Source organism: Gavialis gangeticus, unplaced genomic scaffold, assembly GCF_001723915.1.
Source record: "Gavialis gangeticus isolate Ggan-Ray unplaced genomic scaffold, GavGan_comp1, whole genome shotgun sequence".
Lineage (NCBI taxonomy): Eukaryota > Metazoa > Chordata > Crocodylia > Gavialidae > Gavialis > Gavialis gangeticus.
Genome location: NW_017728997.1, coordinates 30,702,759 through 30,719,739, shown reverse-complemented (window position 1 = coordinate 30,719,739; position 16,981 = coordinate 30,702,759). Strand labels below are relative to the sequence as shown.

General features: G+C 43.1%; 1 protein-coding gene across 1 annotated transcript in view; it reads left to right on the top strand.

Moving 5' to 3' along the window:
• CACNA1D (calcium voltage-gated channel subunit alpha1 D) overlaps positions 1–16,981 on the top strand; it is a 325,917-nt gene that overhangs the window by 56,545 nt on the left and 252,391 nt on the right. The window contains exons 7-8 of the mRNA XM_019504611.1: positions 5,829–5,995; positions 13,756–13,833. Of these exons, the coding sequence (XP_019360156.1) occupies positions 5,829–5,995; positions 13,756–13,833 (245 nt within the window). The remainder of the gene's footprint in view (positions 1–5,828; positions 5,996–13,755; positions 13,834–16,981) is intronic.

Genomic DNA, 16,981 nt, shown 5'->3' with positions numbered 1-16,981 from the left:
GCGCGGTGCAGCTCGGGAGCATGGCTCCCTACCGGGTCAGCTAAGAGGGACCCGGGGGACGTCCCCTCCAGATCCGGCTCAGCTGTGTCCCGTCCCTCTGCCCACTTACCTTAGGGGGATCTGCTGCTGCTGCCTCCGCCTCCACCTCGGGTCAGGTAAGGGGGCACACGTGCATGCAGGACACACGTGTGCCTGGATCCCTCCTCTCCTTCCTGTTCCTGGGTCCCAAGTCAAACATCAAAGCAGTCTGGACTGGAATTGAGCCCTATTGACCAGACACTTCCTCTTCTGGGTCAGGGGTTTACATGGGAGGGAGTGAAGGGTCAGCTGACCCTGACCAGTCATTCTGGTGGTAGGGAGTGGGTGGATGGCTAGATCCAGATGAAGGTTTCTGGCCAGCTTTGTATGTTCACAGGTACCCATAGGTATTTGGATGTCTAAGGCCCCTTCTACAAGTTACAGGTATTCCACAATTAATTGGTGAATAGTGCGATTATCTGGAGACCAGCCACATGTGCAAAGTAGCTGTCACACAATAAAAAGCTCCAACCAGGTATTAAGTTAGACCTCAAAAATGTGTAATAAATGTATAGCTGGTAGCTATTGAGCTTTAATTTGTATGTGTATTGGGGTCTCCCTGGTGACTGGGAGCCCCATCAGTTGACAGGGCTCTCAGCCACAGGGGTGCACCATGCCAAGTTTAAAACCCCCAAAGACCTAGGGATTCCAGCAGCTGCAATCCCCAGTGTCTGGAGGTTTCCTGCATTCCTGAGCCCTAGGCAAATTCAGTGAAGGGAAAAAACTTTTAAAGTTTTTCAGGTAGTATTTATGTAGACTTATCACTCCTATCTTGTGTTTGCTTTCAACCAGTATCCTAGCAAATACATTTTTTTCAGAGCAACAGTGATTCAGACATCCAATTTCAAGCAAGTTTGTATAATATTTTGGGAAAGAAAATGTAGAATTTGAAATTGTCAATAATCAGATCTAAGACTTGAATTCCTCCAACGGATGCATAGAAATATGCCAGCTAATAAGTGTGTCTCAGCACAATGATTTGGGTTTTGAATACTTGCAGTGAACAACTCTTGAATGATCTACAGTCTGAGAAAAACTCTATGATATTTTGGTGACTACATTTCTAAAATGTACATTTGAGAAAATCAGTCTGAGCACAAAGAGAAAAAGATTTGAAATTTGTTAAATAAATTATTTGTTTCAATATATTAGCCCAGTTTAGGGCTAAGATTCTTGCCCTAAATATATGATAGTTTAGTCTGACACTCATAGGTTTCCTTTCTGATCCAGTGGGTCAGAAACCTGAAGTTCTTGCTTTGCTAATGAAATCAATGAAAATTTTGTCTGATCAAGGACTGAATTTGGACCTAAGAACAGGGCTGTCAGTGTATGAATGCACTAACTTGGATTCAGATCTTAATGTGAATCCCAAATGAAAGAGGCATTTATTTATTTCATGACATTATCAAATAATACAGTTACAAAACTGTTTCAAAGCCTAAGGATTGGGCTAATGTGAAGGCTGAAGCGCCTTTGAAGATCAAACTCATGGCAATCTGGGGAGGTGCTGGATGATCGGAAAAATTCAAATATAATGCCCATCTTTAAGAAAAGGAAAAAGGAGGATCCAGGGAACTACAGATCAGTCAGCCTCACCTCAGTCCATGGTAAAATCATGGAGCAGGTCTTCAAGGAATCCATTTCTAAGCACCTAGAGGTAAAGATGGTGCTTAATGATGGCTAGAAAATAGTATTTAGGTTTGCTTTTAGGAACTGGCTTTTAGGTAAAGTAGATAACATTAGAGATTTCCTGTCCCTTGGGAGGGGGGCTGGACCCAATGATCTTACCAGGTCCCTTCCAGCCCTAATGTCTATGAAATCTATGAAATAATGATCATGGGGAATGGCAAGGGTTAATTGATTTTTAAAAGCCTGTTTGTGACAAAATTTCCTTCCAGACCCACTGTGTCTGAAGTCAGCAGCCACACAGGCTGGGACATTGAAGACATGTACCACACTGTTCCATAATAGAGATAAGGGACTCTGCAGCATTGCAGTTGGGCACTGTGACCTGGCATCAGAGCCCATGGGATTTCTGTTTTTTGGTAAACAGACCAAATTAGGAAGCCTGGTAAATAACTAATTTAAGGTGTATGCATGTGGTGGATTTGTTGGAACAAAGAAATATGCTGACAGGAAAGAATGTGAACAGCATGACAACTACAGGGATACCAATCAATGATGCCCAGAGATGATCATCAGAAGGGAGAAAGAATACAAAAGGAGGGATTTCAGAGCAGCAAAGGGTCCCTGAGAGGGGAACCCAAGGCTACTATGGATAGAGGGCACACCACTGCTTTGTCTCTCCCACTGCACTGGGGTGGGGCTTGGCCCTTGACCTCCAGGCTGCGGACACCTGACATTCAAGAGAGAACCTCAGGGTGAAGGTTGTGTACTGGCCAGACATACCTTTCCTCTGTAACAGCTTTAGGACTGGTAGATATAGAATTGTTTACATTATTCTTATTTGCTATCACTGTGTATCAATAAAATGTGCCTATTATTGAATGGAGAGGTTGTGGTTGGTCTGAGGGTTTGGATCTGCTTGGAACAAGATATCTGGGTCATAAATCCAGTGCCGACAGTTGGGAAAACCAGTCAGCGTAGATTCACCAAGGGCAAATCATGCCTGACCAACTTGATTGCCTTCTATGAAGAGATGACTGGGTCTATGGATGCAGGGAAGGCAGTGGATGCTATATATCTTGACTTCAGCAAGGCTTTTGATACGGTCTCCCACAACATTCTTGCAAGTAAGCTAAGAACTATAGGTTGGATGAATGGACTGGAAGGTGGATAGAAAGCTGCTGGATCATTGATGTTTGGCAGGTTGCTAGTATCAAGGGGACTACCCCAGAAGTTGGTCGTGGAGCCTGTTTTGTTCAATAATTTCATTAACAATCTGGAGGATGGGATGGAGTGCACCCTCAGTAAGTTTGCAGATGACACCAAGCAGGGGGAAGTGATAGATATGTGGTGGGGCTGGGATTCAGAGAGACCCTGACAAATTAGAGGATTGGGCCAAAATAAATCTCATGATGTTCAACAAGAACAAGTGCAAGTCTTGCACTTAGGATGGAACAACCCCATGCACCAGTACACACCAGGGACTGACTGGCTAAACAGCAGTGCTGCAGAAAAGGACCTGGTAGTTACAGTGGACAGTAAGCTGAATATGTGAAGAAGGCTAACAGCATAATGGGCTGCATTAGTTGGCGCACTGCCAGCAGAACAAGGGAAGTGATTATTTTCCTCTATTCAGCACTGGTGAGACTAGATCTGGAGTCATGGGTCCAGTTTTGAGCGCCCCACTACAGAAAGGTTGTGGACAAATTGGAGAAGGCCAGTGAAAATGGTTAGGGGGATGGGGCACATGCCTTGTGGAGGAGAAACTGAGATAAGTGGGTTTCTTTAGTCTGGAGAAGAGAAGATTGAGGGGGGATTTAGTAAAACACTGAAACAGGTTATCCAGAGAGGTGGTAGAAGCTCCATCCTTGGAGGTTTTCAAAACACTGCTAGACAAAACTTTGGCTGGGATGATCTAGTTGGGGATGGTCCTGCTTTGAGCAGGAGGTCAGACTAGATGACCTCCTGAGGTCTCTTCCAAACCTAATTTTCTATTATTCTGTTATTTGATAGCAGCCTTCAACTACCTGAAGGTTGGAGCTAGACTGTTCTCAGTGGTGGCAGATGATAGAACAAGGAGCAGTGGTTTCAAATTGCAGCAAGGGAAGTTTAGGTTAGATATGAGGGAAAACTCTCATTAGGAGGGTAGTAAGGCACTGGAACAGGTAACCCAAAGAGTTTGTGGAATCTCCAACCTTCAAAATTTTTAAGACCAGCTACACAAAGCCTTGGGTGGGATGATCTAGTTGGGGATGGTCCTGCTTTGAGTATGGGGTTGGACTAGATGACCTCCTGGGGTCCTTCCAACCATAATTTTCTATACTTCTATGATCAGTGTGAAGAAATGTGTAAAGTACTTGCTCATAATCTTTTCAACTAGTAGCCACTGCTCTTCATCTCTCACTCTGAAAATATACAAATCACAAGAAAATGTTGAAAGAAGGAAATGAAAAGAATCTCCTAGTGTAGAATTGTTGGCAGTTTCTTTTGCAATTGTTGTATTGCTAGGGATGTCTATTTTTTCACCTTCTGTGCAAGGTAATAACCACTATTGGATTTTAGAAATTAGATTACAAGCACAGCTGAAGTACAGACATCTGGTCTGCATAAGAACATTTTACTCAATTTTATTTCACTTCTAATATAAAGCTGTATTAATGTTTTAGTGAATGACTAAATTGAAAACTCATTCACTCATTCCCCAAGATATAAGGGCGTTTCATGAAAATGAAAGCTTAAGGATGGGCTTCTTCATCTGGAATACTCATCTTTCCATATGTGGGCTGCCTATTTGGCATAGTTATTTCTTAGCTTCTTAGAACCTAACTTCTTTGTTAATCTTCTTTTTTGTTCATTGAGAACCTGATTAGAAATTTTCCACTGGAATAAACTTTAGTTTCCAAATGAGAGACATTTCTTTTCCAGAAAGAAAGGCACCGTTCTTGTTGATATCACTTGACAAATTGCCTGGCTATCTGAGGACAAAATTAAGCCCAACGAGACACATCCTTTAATGAGTCTTGTAGTGACAGTACCATATCATTTGCAAAGCATGCTTTTGAACAATTAATTATATCTGTTGATACATAAGCAAATCAAAATATGTTTCAATACCCAGTAAAGGAAGACATGGGGCTTATACACTGTATTGCCCCTAGTGCCTTGATAACCTCTGTAGACCTAGTGTTAAAGACCTAGTGCAGTAAACTCAAGTACTGCATCTGAAATCAAGTACTGCTCCAGTACTGCTAAAATCAAGTACTGATTCAGTAAAATCAAGTACTGCTCCTGAAAGGCAGTGTAGTAAGGCATGTACAGCTGAAGTCAGAGTTTATTTAAAACAGTTTGATGAATGAGGGGATGAACTGAATCAAAGACAGAGTCAGCTAAATTATTTGTCCTGAGAAGTGGACAACCAGGTAAAAGGGCATAACACTGATATGAGTACGGCATATCCTATGATTATCATATGAGTACAGGGAGGCTATCCAAGAGTGCAAAGGGGAAAAACATTCACATTCTTCACAGACACTGGCTTTGGCATGTAATCTAAGGAAAAGAAAAAGCATCTCAGGGAATATTTGTGCTACAATGTATAAGCAGTGTGTAAAGATAGAGAGTTTTGAGCTAGACACAAAGCTAATTTTAGAGGGATCCTTTTTGACTTATGTTTACCTTGGGTATAGTCGGCCAGCATCTCCCAATTGTCTTTAAAGTAGTGTCTTCTCTTAGCACACTCAGTTAAGTTCATAAGTGCATGGTTATGGTCTTAGTTAGTAGCCTTTAGACAAATAAAAGTTCAGACTGTTGTTGGGAGTACATTGCCCAAGCCTGCAGTATTAGTTGAAGAAATTGTCAATAATGTTTAAGTTTTAATTAAATCATAATAATTCTGACTTTTATAAACAATACTATCACCAGTTTTATAAAGTGTAATAAGAAAGAAATTTAGATATCAACTCTGGATACCACTGTCTTGCTTTGAAAGAAATTGTCAAATCTTCCATATAGTTTCTGTAGTTCATTTGCTGTATCAGTATGTTATTCTGCAGTGTAGAATTCTAGGTCAGAATGTCAGGCAGCCTCATAATCAATATTTGTTCTGTTTTATCTGAATTCAATAGAGAATTTTCCAAGGAAAGAGAAAAAGCCAAGGCCCGTGGGGACTTTCAAAAGCTACGTGAAAAACAGCAGCTTGAAGAGGATCTGAAAGGATATTTAGACTGGATTACCCAGGCAGAAGACATTGACCCTGAGAATGAGGAGGGTGACGAAGAAGGCAAACGCAACAGTATGTATTCTTTGCTCTATACTTCACTTAGTGAAAGACAGTTAATCTACGTAGAAAAAGAGTTATGTGAAAGTGAAAATGTAGCATCTCAAATATTACTACGTTAATTTCAGGTTGTGTAAAAATGTGTATTAGTTGAACAGCCACATCTTTATTAATATTCAGATACCTACTGTCATGAATGATAGGTTGGAAGCATATCATTATATTGTGACCTGAGTTACCCTTGTAGAAATAATGGGCTGTGCTATTTTGACAACTGCTACTGAGGTTTAAGAAAATCATTGTTTTTAAAAGGTTTTTCTGTTTTGTTTTTGTTTCCTAAAAAGACAGTTGCCATACAGATGGTACGCAACTCAATGACATTTCAGATCTAGACTGTTGTTGGCATAGCCAAAGGAATTGTCAGTGGATGTGTGCATTAAACAGAACATTCTAAATCCCACCTGCAAAACCCAGAAGTTAAAGGGCACTGAGAACAAAAAAAAGGGTTACATGTGAAAGTTTTAGGTTGTGTTAAGAAAAACAATTTTTATGAATTCTGCAAGTAAAAAAATTGATACTCAACTTTCCTTTTGTCTAGTCATTAACCATGCTTGATAAAGATACTTGCAAGCCATCATTTCTAGTGATGGAAGATTTCTGCTACTCTAAGTGATTCCAGCAGGAGTGCAACAGGACTGGCCCCTGAGTGTGGCTGTGGCACCTCCTGATGGCCACATTGGGGCTGCCTTGCTCCAGCTCCTTGGCATATGCCTTGCTGTTTCCCCTGCCATGCCTTGATATAAATATTATATTATGTTGGGAAGCTGCCCCAGAGTGCAGGAGTGATCCTGGAAGTGCTGCCTCTTGTCTGACTTAACTTATTTAGCTGGACCCTTGGTTCTACTCATCACTGGACCATCAGGCCACTAATAAAAATTATTCTGCTTCCAGCTGCCACTGCCTATGCCCTATGGGCTCTAATTGTGGCCCGAAAGGCCCTAATCATGCCTGAGGAGTATAAATTTTGGCCTTCATCCTTCCCATAGCCATGCCCTGCCTGGCATGTCTCACTGTTTCCATCCACTGGGACCTCTAGCCTTATCCTAGTTTCAGCCCAGCAGGTCTCTTGCCTTTGCAGGGCTGCACACTTCCTCCTAGCCTACAAACCACTTGACTTTATCCCATGCAGCCCACTGGGTCCCAGACCCTTGCAGGCTCTGTCTTGGCCTGAGCCCCTTATGGCACGGAGCACCACCCAGGCATCCCACCTGTGGCCTCCTGCTGCCCCTGCAGCCACAACTCAAGCCTCCAGTCAGAAACAGGAACAGACACACAAGCAAACTGCTTCAAACTAAAATACTTAAACCCCACTCTGGGTCCCTATCCTACTCCTACCGCTTCCTGTCTTCTTCTAGCTCTCTATGGTACCTTGAGTGCCTGTTGTACTATCTCCAATAACCCCACTCCGTAGGGTCAGGGCCAGACTACCTGCTGTGGCTCAAGAGCAGAGCTTATCTTCCTCTGAGCTTCACCCATTCTGGTCATCTGATCTTCTGATGCTGACAAATCAGACATAAGGATTTCTCCTTTGCCCACTAATAAGCCTCCTTGTCTCTGTAGCATCTACCCCAGCTGCTCTGTAGTCTTTACTTATTTGACTGCCTGGAGGTTTGCCCCTTTGTGGCTTGTTGCAGGGCAGCTGACTCCAGGATAGCCAGTCACAGTTTGTAGCCCTGTCACCTCGGAACTGTTTTCTTTCCAGCAGCTGGCCTTTGCTCAGCTGTCTGCATCAGATGGCAGGTCTTGCTCTGTTTCTTTGTTTCTCTTAAAGTAACAGGAGCCCTTTCTCCCTGTTACAGGGAGCACTACAAACGTTCAGGCTGCAGCCCTTGCTCCTTGTGTATTCCTGAGACTGGGGTGATCCCGTCTGGGGAAAGCATCATCTCAGGGAGACTGGAGCAGCAGGGCAAAGCCTCCTGCCCACTTCTCGCATCAGGAACTCCAGTGCCCAGAACCCAAGCAGATGGAGCAGCATGGAAAAGCCACCTGTCTGCTTCACATACTGAGGACTCCAGTGTGTGAGAAGCCTGTAGGAAGCATCTGGCTTCTCCTTCCTCCCAGTCTACAGGAGGCGAAGAAGCAGGTGCCCCCTTGCACCTTCTCCAGTCCAGGGTAGAATCTTTGGAAGGCACAGGAGCTTTTCCCCACAACTGCAGTTCTCTTGGTGCCTGGGAGGAGTTAAGCCATGGAAAAGTGTACATTCATTCTCCCAGGAGCAACTTCTAACTGGTTGGAGTCAGGCTATTTTTCTCCTGGAATCACAGATTTTGCTTTGAGAGAAAAAGCTGGAATGTCCGTACACTTGTGGCTTCTACTGGGAGAGTGGCAATTCTCTTGGTAGAAACAGAATATCTGTACATGGCTGAAGTCATCTTTATTAGTAGCATTACCCTGTGGTGGAATCTTCGTGGAATTCCATTCAAAATCTAAAAACTTATATTGTAGGATACTTATTATTAACTTATTACAGGGCACAGTGCTAATGACAACCATGATTATGAATGTTTAACACCTTCAGTTTTCTACCATGATAATCCTCTACTGCTTCCAACCAGAGTTTCAGGAGAGAATCTGAAATTAATATATTACATTTATGACTTAGCATCAACTGTCCATTGTTTGTAGTTGTCAACTGAAGTGTGTTTATCTGACAAAGACATTTAAAACACTAGTCTGATAGAATTTTTTAAGACTTTTTTATGTATGCAAAGAAGTGATTAAAATGTTACTAGAAAATATATGATGGAGTAAGTGAGTGACATGCAAAGTTAGGATGTATTTTGCAGGGTGTCATAATATTGTACCATTAACCACAATATTGGAGACTGCGAGCTAGCTTTCAATATTCTTATTTATGTTGAGCAGTAGCTTTCTCTCTCGAAATAATCTAAATGAATGAAGGAGAGGTATTTGCCAAATTAGATATCACTCAGTCTATATAGAAGTACTGGAATGTGGCCTTGAGTAATTTGTCACAAACAGAGATTCTGAACAGTGTTTCCATGTATCACATCAATGCATATTCATTATTACTGTTTTTGCTGTTTTAGACACTTTTTGTTCTCATGGCCAATAATGTCCGAACCTGTATTGCTTGCAGCAAGATACAATGTTACTTGAATGACTTACTGTGGCCTAAGTCCCCTTTGCAGGTGAACAATGCCTGGAGTGGGTGCAGCTGGTTTTGCCCCTAAATTTTTATTGCAGCATAAGATAAGGAAATAGGATGTGGGTAGAAAATATGTAGGGTAAGCCAGGAGTTTGAAATTAAAATTCAGATCATGGTGGCTCTTTTATTTGATTCTAAAACCAAAGTTATAACATGAGAAATATGTGAGAAATGACAGGAGAGCACTACTTCAGACAGTGCAAAAATATAACGTTGAGCATGGACCATGTTGCGTCTTAAAAACTCTATACATTAATGACCCAGTCATCACAGGGCTCTAAGGAAGGAAGTAGTATTCCAGTAGACTTCAATTAGATTTTAATAACATGAAGAGTACAGTGGACCTGTATGCTTTAACTTGCTTATTGAAAATCCATTGGTATTGTATTGTTGTTGAACTGACATCTCCTACGGACATGTTTAGGTTCTGTACCAGTGGTTCTCAATCTATTTAAAGTTAGGGCTTTTCTAAATTTAGCAGCACCCTGGTTGGGAATCACTGTTGTACTGCCCTAACTTATCTTATTGGTTCTCAAATGAGTGTTGGTGCCACTGCCAGATAAAACTGGCTCAAACACCTGGTGCACACACAGATTGGGAAGGGCTGTGGGACTTCAATGTTAATTAGGCTCCTTGCTGCCTAGGTTATTTTTGTAAATTGGACTTAAACTCCTGTGAATCACTTTGGCACTTTTGGAAAGTCTACCCAGTACTTCTCTGGTTTCATCTTGGCCTGCAGATGAGCCATTGGCTTTGTTCACAGGAATTTAAAAAACAGATAAAAAATTAGGATGTAAAAGCATCATTGAAGTAGGTTTTCAGTTGTGGGTGAAATCTGGGTGATCCTATGGTTGCCAAATACTTTGAACTTGTTTTGTACCACAAAACAAACAGGGCATAAGTAAGTATTTAGGACAGTCTTTACATTGTAGTCTTACTTTTCAGTTGTCTAGTGAAAATAGATTTTGATTCAGCTGGCTCATAGAGGTTTTATAACATGCATTCCACAAGCGCACACATTTTTGTTTTGCAATAAGCTAATGATCACCCAGTGTTTTCTTGGCATTGAAGAAGCCTATACATGTTTTTTGAGTGGAAATTTCTGCTGAACAGACTATCTCCTGAAGTTCTACTGGATTTGAGTATGTGCTTTTATATATGAAGAGTGAAGCTACCTTTTTAGTATGAAATGTGACCATGTATAAATAAACAATGGAAGCCTGAAAAATGGCCCTTTAATTCAAAGTGTTGTGTATATTTTTTTGTAGGGAAGGATCTCTAGTTACCTATCCAGTAGACACATTCAGTGAAAGAAGCAGCACTTGTGCCCATCATGGTGTTGAACTTCTAAGTTAGGTGCAGAGTGAACTTTAAATAACTGGCACCAGAGTAGTGAGTGTCTAGGAAAGAGCTTTAAAGTCTTAAGAGAAAAATTTGGTCTAGATTCACCTTCTAGATTGTAACATGTTGGGGTCCCAGGGATGGCCGTGATGCCCACTGGTGGCTCTGCAACCATGCCCCAATCCACCTTTAGGGCACCCTCCTGTCTTTCCTGCCACACCATGATGGAAATAAAATAGGAAGTCTGCCCACAGACCTTTGCATAGCTCTGGTTCCATTGAACCTCCACTAGGGCCCCTGGCACTCTACTAGTGCTCACTGGTCTTAGTTTCCTAGCTAGGCCTCTGTGGTCTCAGTCCCCTGGCAGGACACCCAAAGCCTTATGGGTTAATTGTGTGGCTCCAAATCCTCCTCTTTACCATGTCCCATGCCTCTCAGGTGTTATGGTAACATTGCTCCCTCTGTGAGGCTTCGGCTTTCTTGGCCTCTGCCCCTTTACTTTGGCTAGGCCTTCTAGCCTGGGCCCCACTGAATTGGACCTGGCTTTGAGGCTCTAGCTCTGTTTTTTCCTGTGTGGCTGCACCCTCTCTCTCTACCCACTCTGGGCTCAATAACTGCTTGACCCTGCCCCTGGCAGGGCTCACGGCACTCAAGTGCTCCCTGGGCACTAATGAGGCCTCCCTTACCTCGTCTTCCAGCCTCATCCCAAACCACCGGTCAAAACAGTAACGCAAATCATAAGCCCCTGGGCTGTAACATAACAGCAAAGGAAGCAATCCTGTGCCCCTTTATGAGGGCAAACCTTTACCCCAAGTATAGCATGCCTCCCTGCCAGGGTACCTCACAAGTTCCCTGAACCTCCCTGTTCCTGTAGGCAGCAAAACACTAGGCCCAGCATCCTTGAACAGGAGCTTCTTCTCCTGTCACAGCCAGGGAGAGAAGCCCCTGCCAGCCCCAACCTTGTGTTTATATGCTCTCAGGGCCCTGCGTACATCTGGTCAGCTGAATGCTTGAAGGTATCTGCTCACTGCCTCATTTTGCCCTGTTGCCCTGGCAACTGGCAGGTGCTGCACCCTGCCTGCCCTGCAGTGCTCCCTGGCTTGGCTGCCTTTACCTTAAAGTACCTGAGAGCCCAGGGCTGTCTGTTATACAGATGTACAAATGGCTAATTTCTAGAACTGATTTTCAAGCAAAAACTCATTTTAGAGCTGCTGGCTCCATTCATGACAACTTTTATTGTGGGACTAGCCAATTGCCCATCAACAATGACCGGGGGAGATGGGGCCAGGCAGGGATGGAGCTGCCACTGCTCTGCCTCTGGCCCCGTGGGCCCCCCCACAACTGCTTCACCCTGCAGCGTCGCCACCTCCCAGGCATGGGAGAGGGCACCCTGTGCTCCTGCCAATGTATGTCCGGCCATGCGGAACCCCCTTTCCCCCTGGCTCCTTTCCCTCTCTCCCAGCTGTTCTCAGGGCCCAGTGGTGGTGGCAATGGGGCATCACTGCCGCTGTGCCCCCACTTCCTGCTTCTCTTCCCTCTTCCTCCCAACCACTTCGCCCTCCCCACTTAGGGCCCAGCAGCAGCGGTGGTGAGGCCGGAGCTGGGGAACAAGGCGAGCGTTGCGCTGCCACCTCCAAGGATCAGGGCTGGGGGGAGCGAGGCCAGTGGTGCTGGCTTGGCCCCCCCCCTCCATCCCTGCCATCATAGCAGTGCTCCACTGTCCCAGGCTGTCCCTGCCACCGTGACAGTGGGGACTGAGGGGCCAGGGGAGCCAGCACTGCTGGCCTCATCCACCCACTCTGATCCTTCAGTTCCCTCCATCGGGGGGGCAGGGGGGCAAGCAGGGACTGAGCCCTGCCTCCAGCCCCACCTCTGCTTCTCATCTGGCCCCATTCCCCCTGCTCTCCCCTCCCCCCACCATGTCAGGTCTGGGCCCGTTTTCCCACCCCCTCCTTCTCCCTCTGCCTCCAAGGAGCAGGGCTGGGGAGAGGGGACGGCTCAGCCATGACAGCAGGGACTGAGGGGTGCAGGGGTGGCGAGGCCAGAACCACTGTTCTCACCCCCCTGCTCCAGCCCCTCAGTCCCCACTGTCACGGCAGCGCTTCTGTCTGTGGAGAACACTCTGATTGGTTGTTTCAGTAAGCATTGTGATTGTCTGCCAAGACAACCAATCAGAGTGCAAATAAAGTGTTATGGACAGACAGACAGACTAAGGCTTTTTATAATATTAGAATGTTGTTCGTATTTACAAAGTTGGAAGGTGCTACCTAGAGATATTGTGGAAACGCCATACCTGGCAATTTTCAAGAACAGGTTAGACATGACTAGGGTGATTTAGTCAGGAATGATCCTGCCTTGAATAGAGGCCAAACTAGATGACATCATGAGCAGGGATCCTGTTTTTTTCTGATTTAAAAAAAATCTCCAATTTTTGGTTTAAAAAATGTAACCTCAAATCTACTTTTTTGTGATTAAAATGAAACACCACTATCTACATTAGGTTTTTTTTTTCATTTTAATCATGGAACAATGTAGATTACATTTGGGTTACATTTTTTTAACCAAAAATTGGGGATTTTTTTAATTAAGAGAAAACCAGGATCCCTGATCATGAGGTCCCTACCAACTCTACTTTCCTATAATACTCAAGTTTATCAGATCACTGAACCTTGCTTAATGACCAAACTTTCCTGCAATAACTGCAGAAATAGATTTTGTGCAAAATTTATAAAATTGTCATGGAACCTGTGTTACCTAAGCATTTAAAAAAAAATGTAACCTGTTTCCCTGTTTTCATTTATCTAAATATTTCATATCATGCCCATGTTATTCTATAAGGATTTTTACTGTTAACCAATGAGTATTAACTGTTGGCTGAATAACAGAATAGATCAAACTCTTAAGATAACAAATACATTGCTAAGATAGTTCCTTGGGTTATTTTTTATCATCAACCAAATCCTGGTTGCCTCAAAGTAAATGAATACACTTCCATAAACTACAAAAGGATGAGGATTTGGTAATGCAGAAATCCATATAAAAGGTGATGACTTTATGCTGTGATTAGTTATGCTGTTGATAATTTCATTTTATGTTTTGTCTAACATTGCTTGTGTTGTGTATGTGGACATATTTTTATTTTTTTGCATTGCGACTGCTGCCATCTACTGTGTAAATGATGGGATTACATGTACTTAACACCAAGGGGTTACATTGGCTGACTTAATGGAAGAGAAGAAAAAAAGCAGATTTAAGTGCTTTAAAGGTTCTTCTAATAAACATGGTAATATAAGTTCTGTTTTACAGTTGAACTTCTGTGTGTGCAAATGCTGCATTTTATGTGTTGGTTCTTGAAAACATATCTACATTTTTTAACATAGAAATCAATGTCTTTTGCATGTAGATACCCCTCATGCATGTAAATGATCTGCTGTTTCCAATGCATGCTTTGGATTGATGCTTCAGTGCTTTAACTTTCTAAAGCTTCATTTTTATCCATTTATATTTCCAGTGAAGTGTGCCTTTGTCTGAGAGTGTTCTAAGCGTAGGCTTACCTTTTGAAAAGGCAGGTGAGCCAGATATAAAAGCATCTCTTAAATTCAGATATAGAAAAACCTACTACGGTATTTCAAAAGCTACATAATTGATTATAGTGTAAGATTAGAATGGTAGGTTGCACAGTTATATTATCCAGGTAGTTTTTTCTTCAATTAATGCAAAACTCAACAAACTAAATAAAATGCTTTTATTGCATGTACCTTTTCCTTTCCTTCTTAGGTTTTTGTTTTGTTTATCATTTCCCCCTCCCCCAGTGGAAAAGGATAAGGCTTTTACAATATAGCAGTTAATTTCCAATCTACACCTTTTAAATAATGGCAAACATAGCAATTTGTCAAAATCACAATGATAGCAATTAGGGAGGTTTAGTTTAAAAACCTGCCTACAACTGAATTATTGGAGCAAATAGCTTGCTTACTGTGGTGAGGCAATCAGTTTTGTTAAATAGCTGCTAAGAGCCCAAGTGCAGCTGACTTATTTGACCCAGTTGCTTTATAGAATGAAAAATATCAAGCCAAACTGAAACGTGCATGTTGATTAGGATAATGTAGGTTCATTTTCAGAAAAAAATGAACCTCAGCAAATTCAAGAATAATATGTGGATATTAGGTAATATTTCACGTAACTGTATCTGCTAATTGAATATGATATACATAGATTTGCATTGTAACTTGAAGAAAATGCTTACTGTATATTTTTAAAAGTCTTGTTGAAGCTGCTTGAAATTATTTATCTTGCTTGAACTTTTCATAGTAACTTAGATAATTTTTACAGGATGGAGTTCTCCTTTCTTATGAATTTTGAAAAAACCCTCCAGTATTAGCAGTTTGTTATACACAGTAGTTGAAGGTTCACTAGTTGAACCTGCTCAACCATGAGTCTACTTATGGGTAAGAAAGGACTTTAGGATTTAGGCCTTTTGTATAGGAGAGCAGTTCCCAAACAGTGACAGATTGTGAACCACCAATTTAAAATGATACAAACTTAAGTGCCACCAGCAAAATTTTGTCATATAAAGTAATTATAATAAATTTGTTAATGCATACCACTGACAGGTTGTCTGCGTACCACTGGTGGTACCTGTACCACAGATTGGGAACCGCTGGATAGGATATGGTCTATGTTAGTCGTGGCTGTGACTGATGTAGAGTAGATATACCAGAGTTAGTATTAAATTGGATAGCTTGAATACAAGTAGTGGTCTGGCCATGGCAGCTCAGTGCAAACTAACTATCAGGGCATTACTCAGTATCTCAGCTGAATTTTGCAGGAGTGACTGCAGTGTGGGCATACACATTTGAGAGTATGATTTTCAAAAGCATTTGGCTTTGACCAAACTTTGCTTCCATTTACGTTCTTGAGGATTTACCACTAACATCAGTAAGAGCAGAATTAAGCTGGCATGGGTCATAAATATTTGTCTTGAGCCATACTGCATTTATTTTTACGGAAGTCTTATGGAAAAATTGCAGGACCAGGTCCTCTTTCCTTTACTGATTCCAGATAAAATATATTCTCCAGCTGTTTTATTGAATATACAAGTGTCCCAAGACTCATGATGCAATCCCTCAAGATTTCAGGTAATCTATAGAGGTGGGGGTTGGTATACTGGTATATCTGCATTGACACCAGCTGTTTACAGGCATTCATTTCTACTGGAAGAAATTTCTTCTGGTAGAAAAATAGCTGAGGAGCTGGACTGCACAGTCATATCTCCAGTCAGTGGCTGGAGAGCTTCACAGGAAACTCTTTAGCCAGGTGTCACTAGAGGGCTGTTCCATGGGTAACTTGCACTGTTAGGGGAGCCTATAAATTGACAGCCTGTCCTTTCCCTTGCTTGGAAAGGGGACAGACCGTCAAATGGAAGTTGGCAGCTGCTGAGAAGCAGCACCACCCACAGGCAGCTGAGGAGGGTTCCACCTCTGTGAGAATGCACTCCCCATCCTGCCAATCATCTGATTGGTGGGGGTCCATTTTTCTATGATAGAGACCCTCCCAGTTCTCCTCTTCAGGAGAATAGCTCCTGCTCCTTACATTTCTCCTGGCTGACCTGGAGCAGTGCAAGGACAGGGGGGGAGCACTCAGCCACTGCAGAAAAACTCTGGAAGCCTTGTGATGTTGGCATAGCATCCTTCCTTGCCTTGTGCTGCTCTAGGCCAACCCAAAGCAGTGTGGAGTGAAGCAGGAGCATTTGGTTGCAGTGGCAAGGTTCCTGGGCCTTGCCACCATGGTACAGCACTGAGACACAGATTGCCCTGCTCTGATCTGGGTTAGCTGGGTAGCACAGGCAGCAGGGGGAGGCTGAAAGATCAGTAGGCGGGAGCCAAGTTGGGGAAAGATTCTGCATGCCCAGTTCCCAGCCTCTCTGGCTTTTCCTTGCTTGTCCACCACTCAACTGAATGAGTTTAAAAGCCAGATGGGCCAGGAGCTGAGTGTGCATAGGCTTTTCTCAGCCCAGCTCCCTCTTGCTACCCTGCTGCCCACTGAATGGCAGGGCAGTGATTTAAAAGTTGCTTTATAAGCAACTTCCTCAAGCCACACTCTCAGCCACCAGCTTTTAAATTGCCCAGCTGCTTATCCAGTGGCCACTGAAACCCAGATGAGGGCAACTTCCTTGGAGCCCCACTCCTAGCTGCTGGCTTTTAAATCACTGACTTGTCACTGAGCTGGGCAGAGTGACAAGGGAAAGCCAGTATGGGCACGTCCAGACAATCCTGCATGTGCCTCTTGCAGCATCTCAAACCCCTGCAAGTTTGCAGTGCAGGGGCAAAATTAGGCCCCTGGATATGGGTAAAAAAAAAAATGAAGTGAAAAAAAGTGGGTCCCAGACAGTGTCCTGAGGCAACCAGAGGCTGGGTCCTCCACAGAGATGC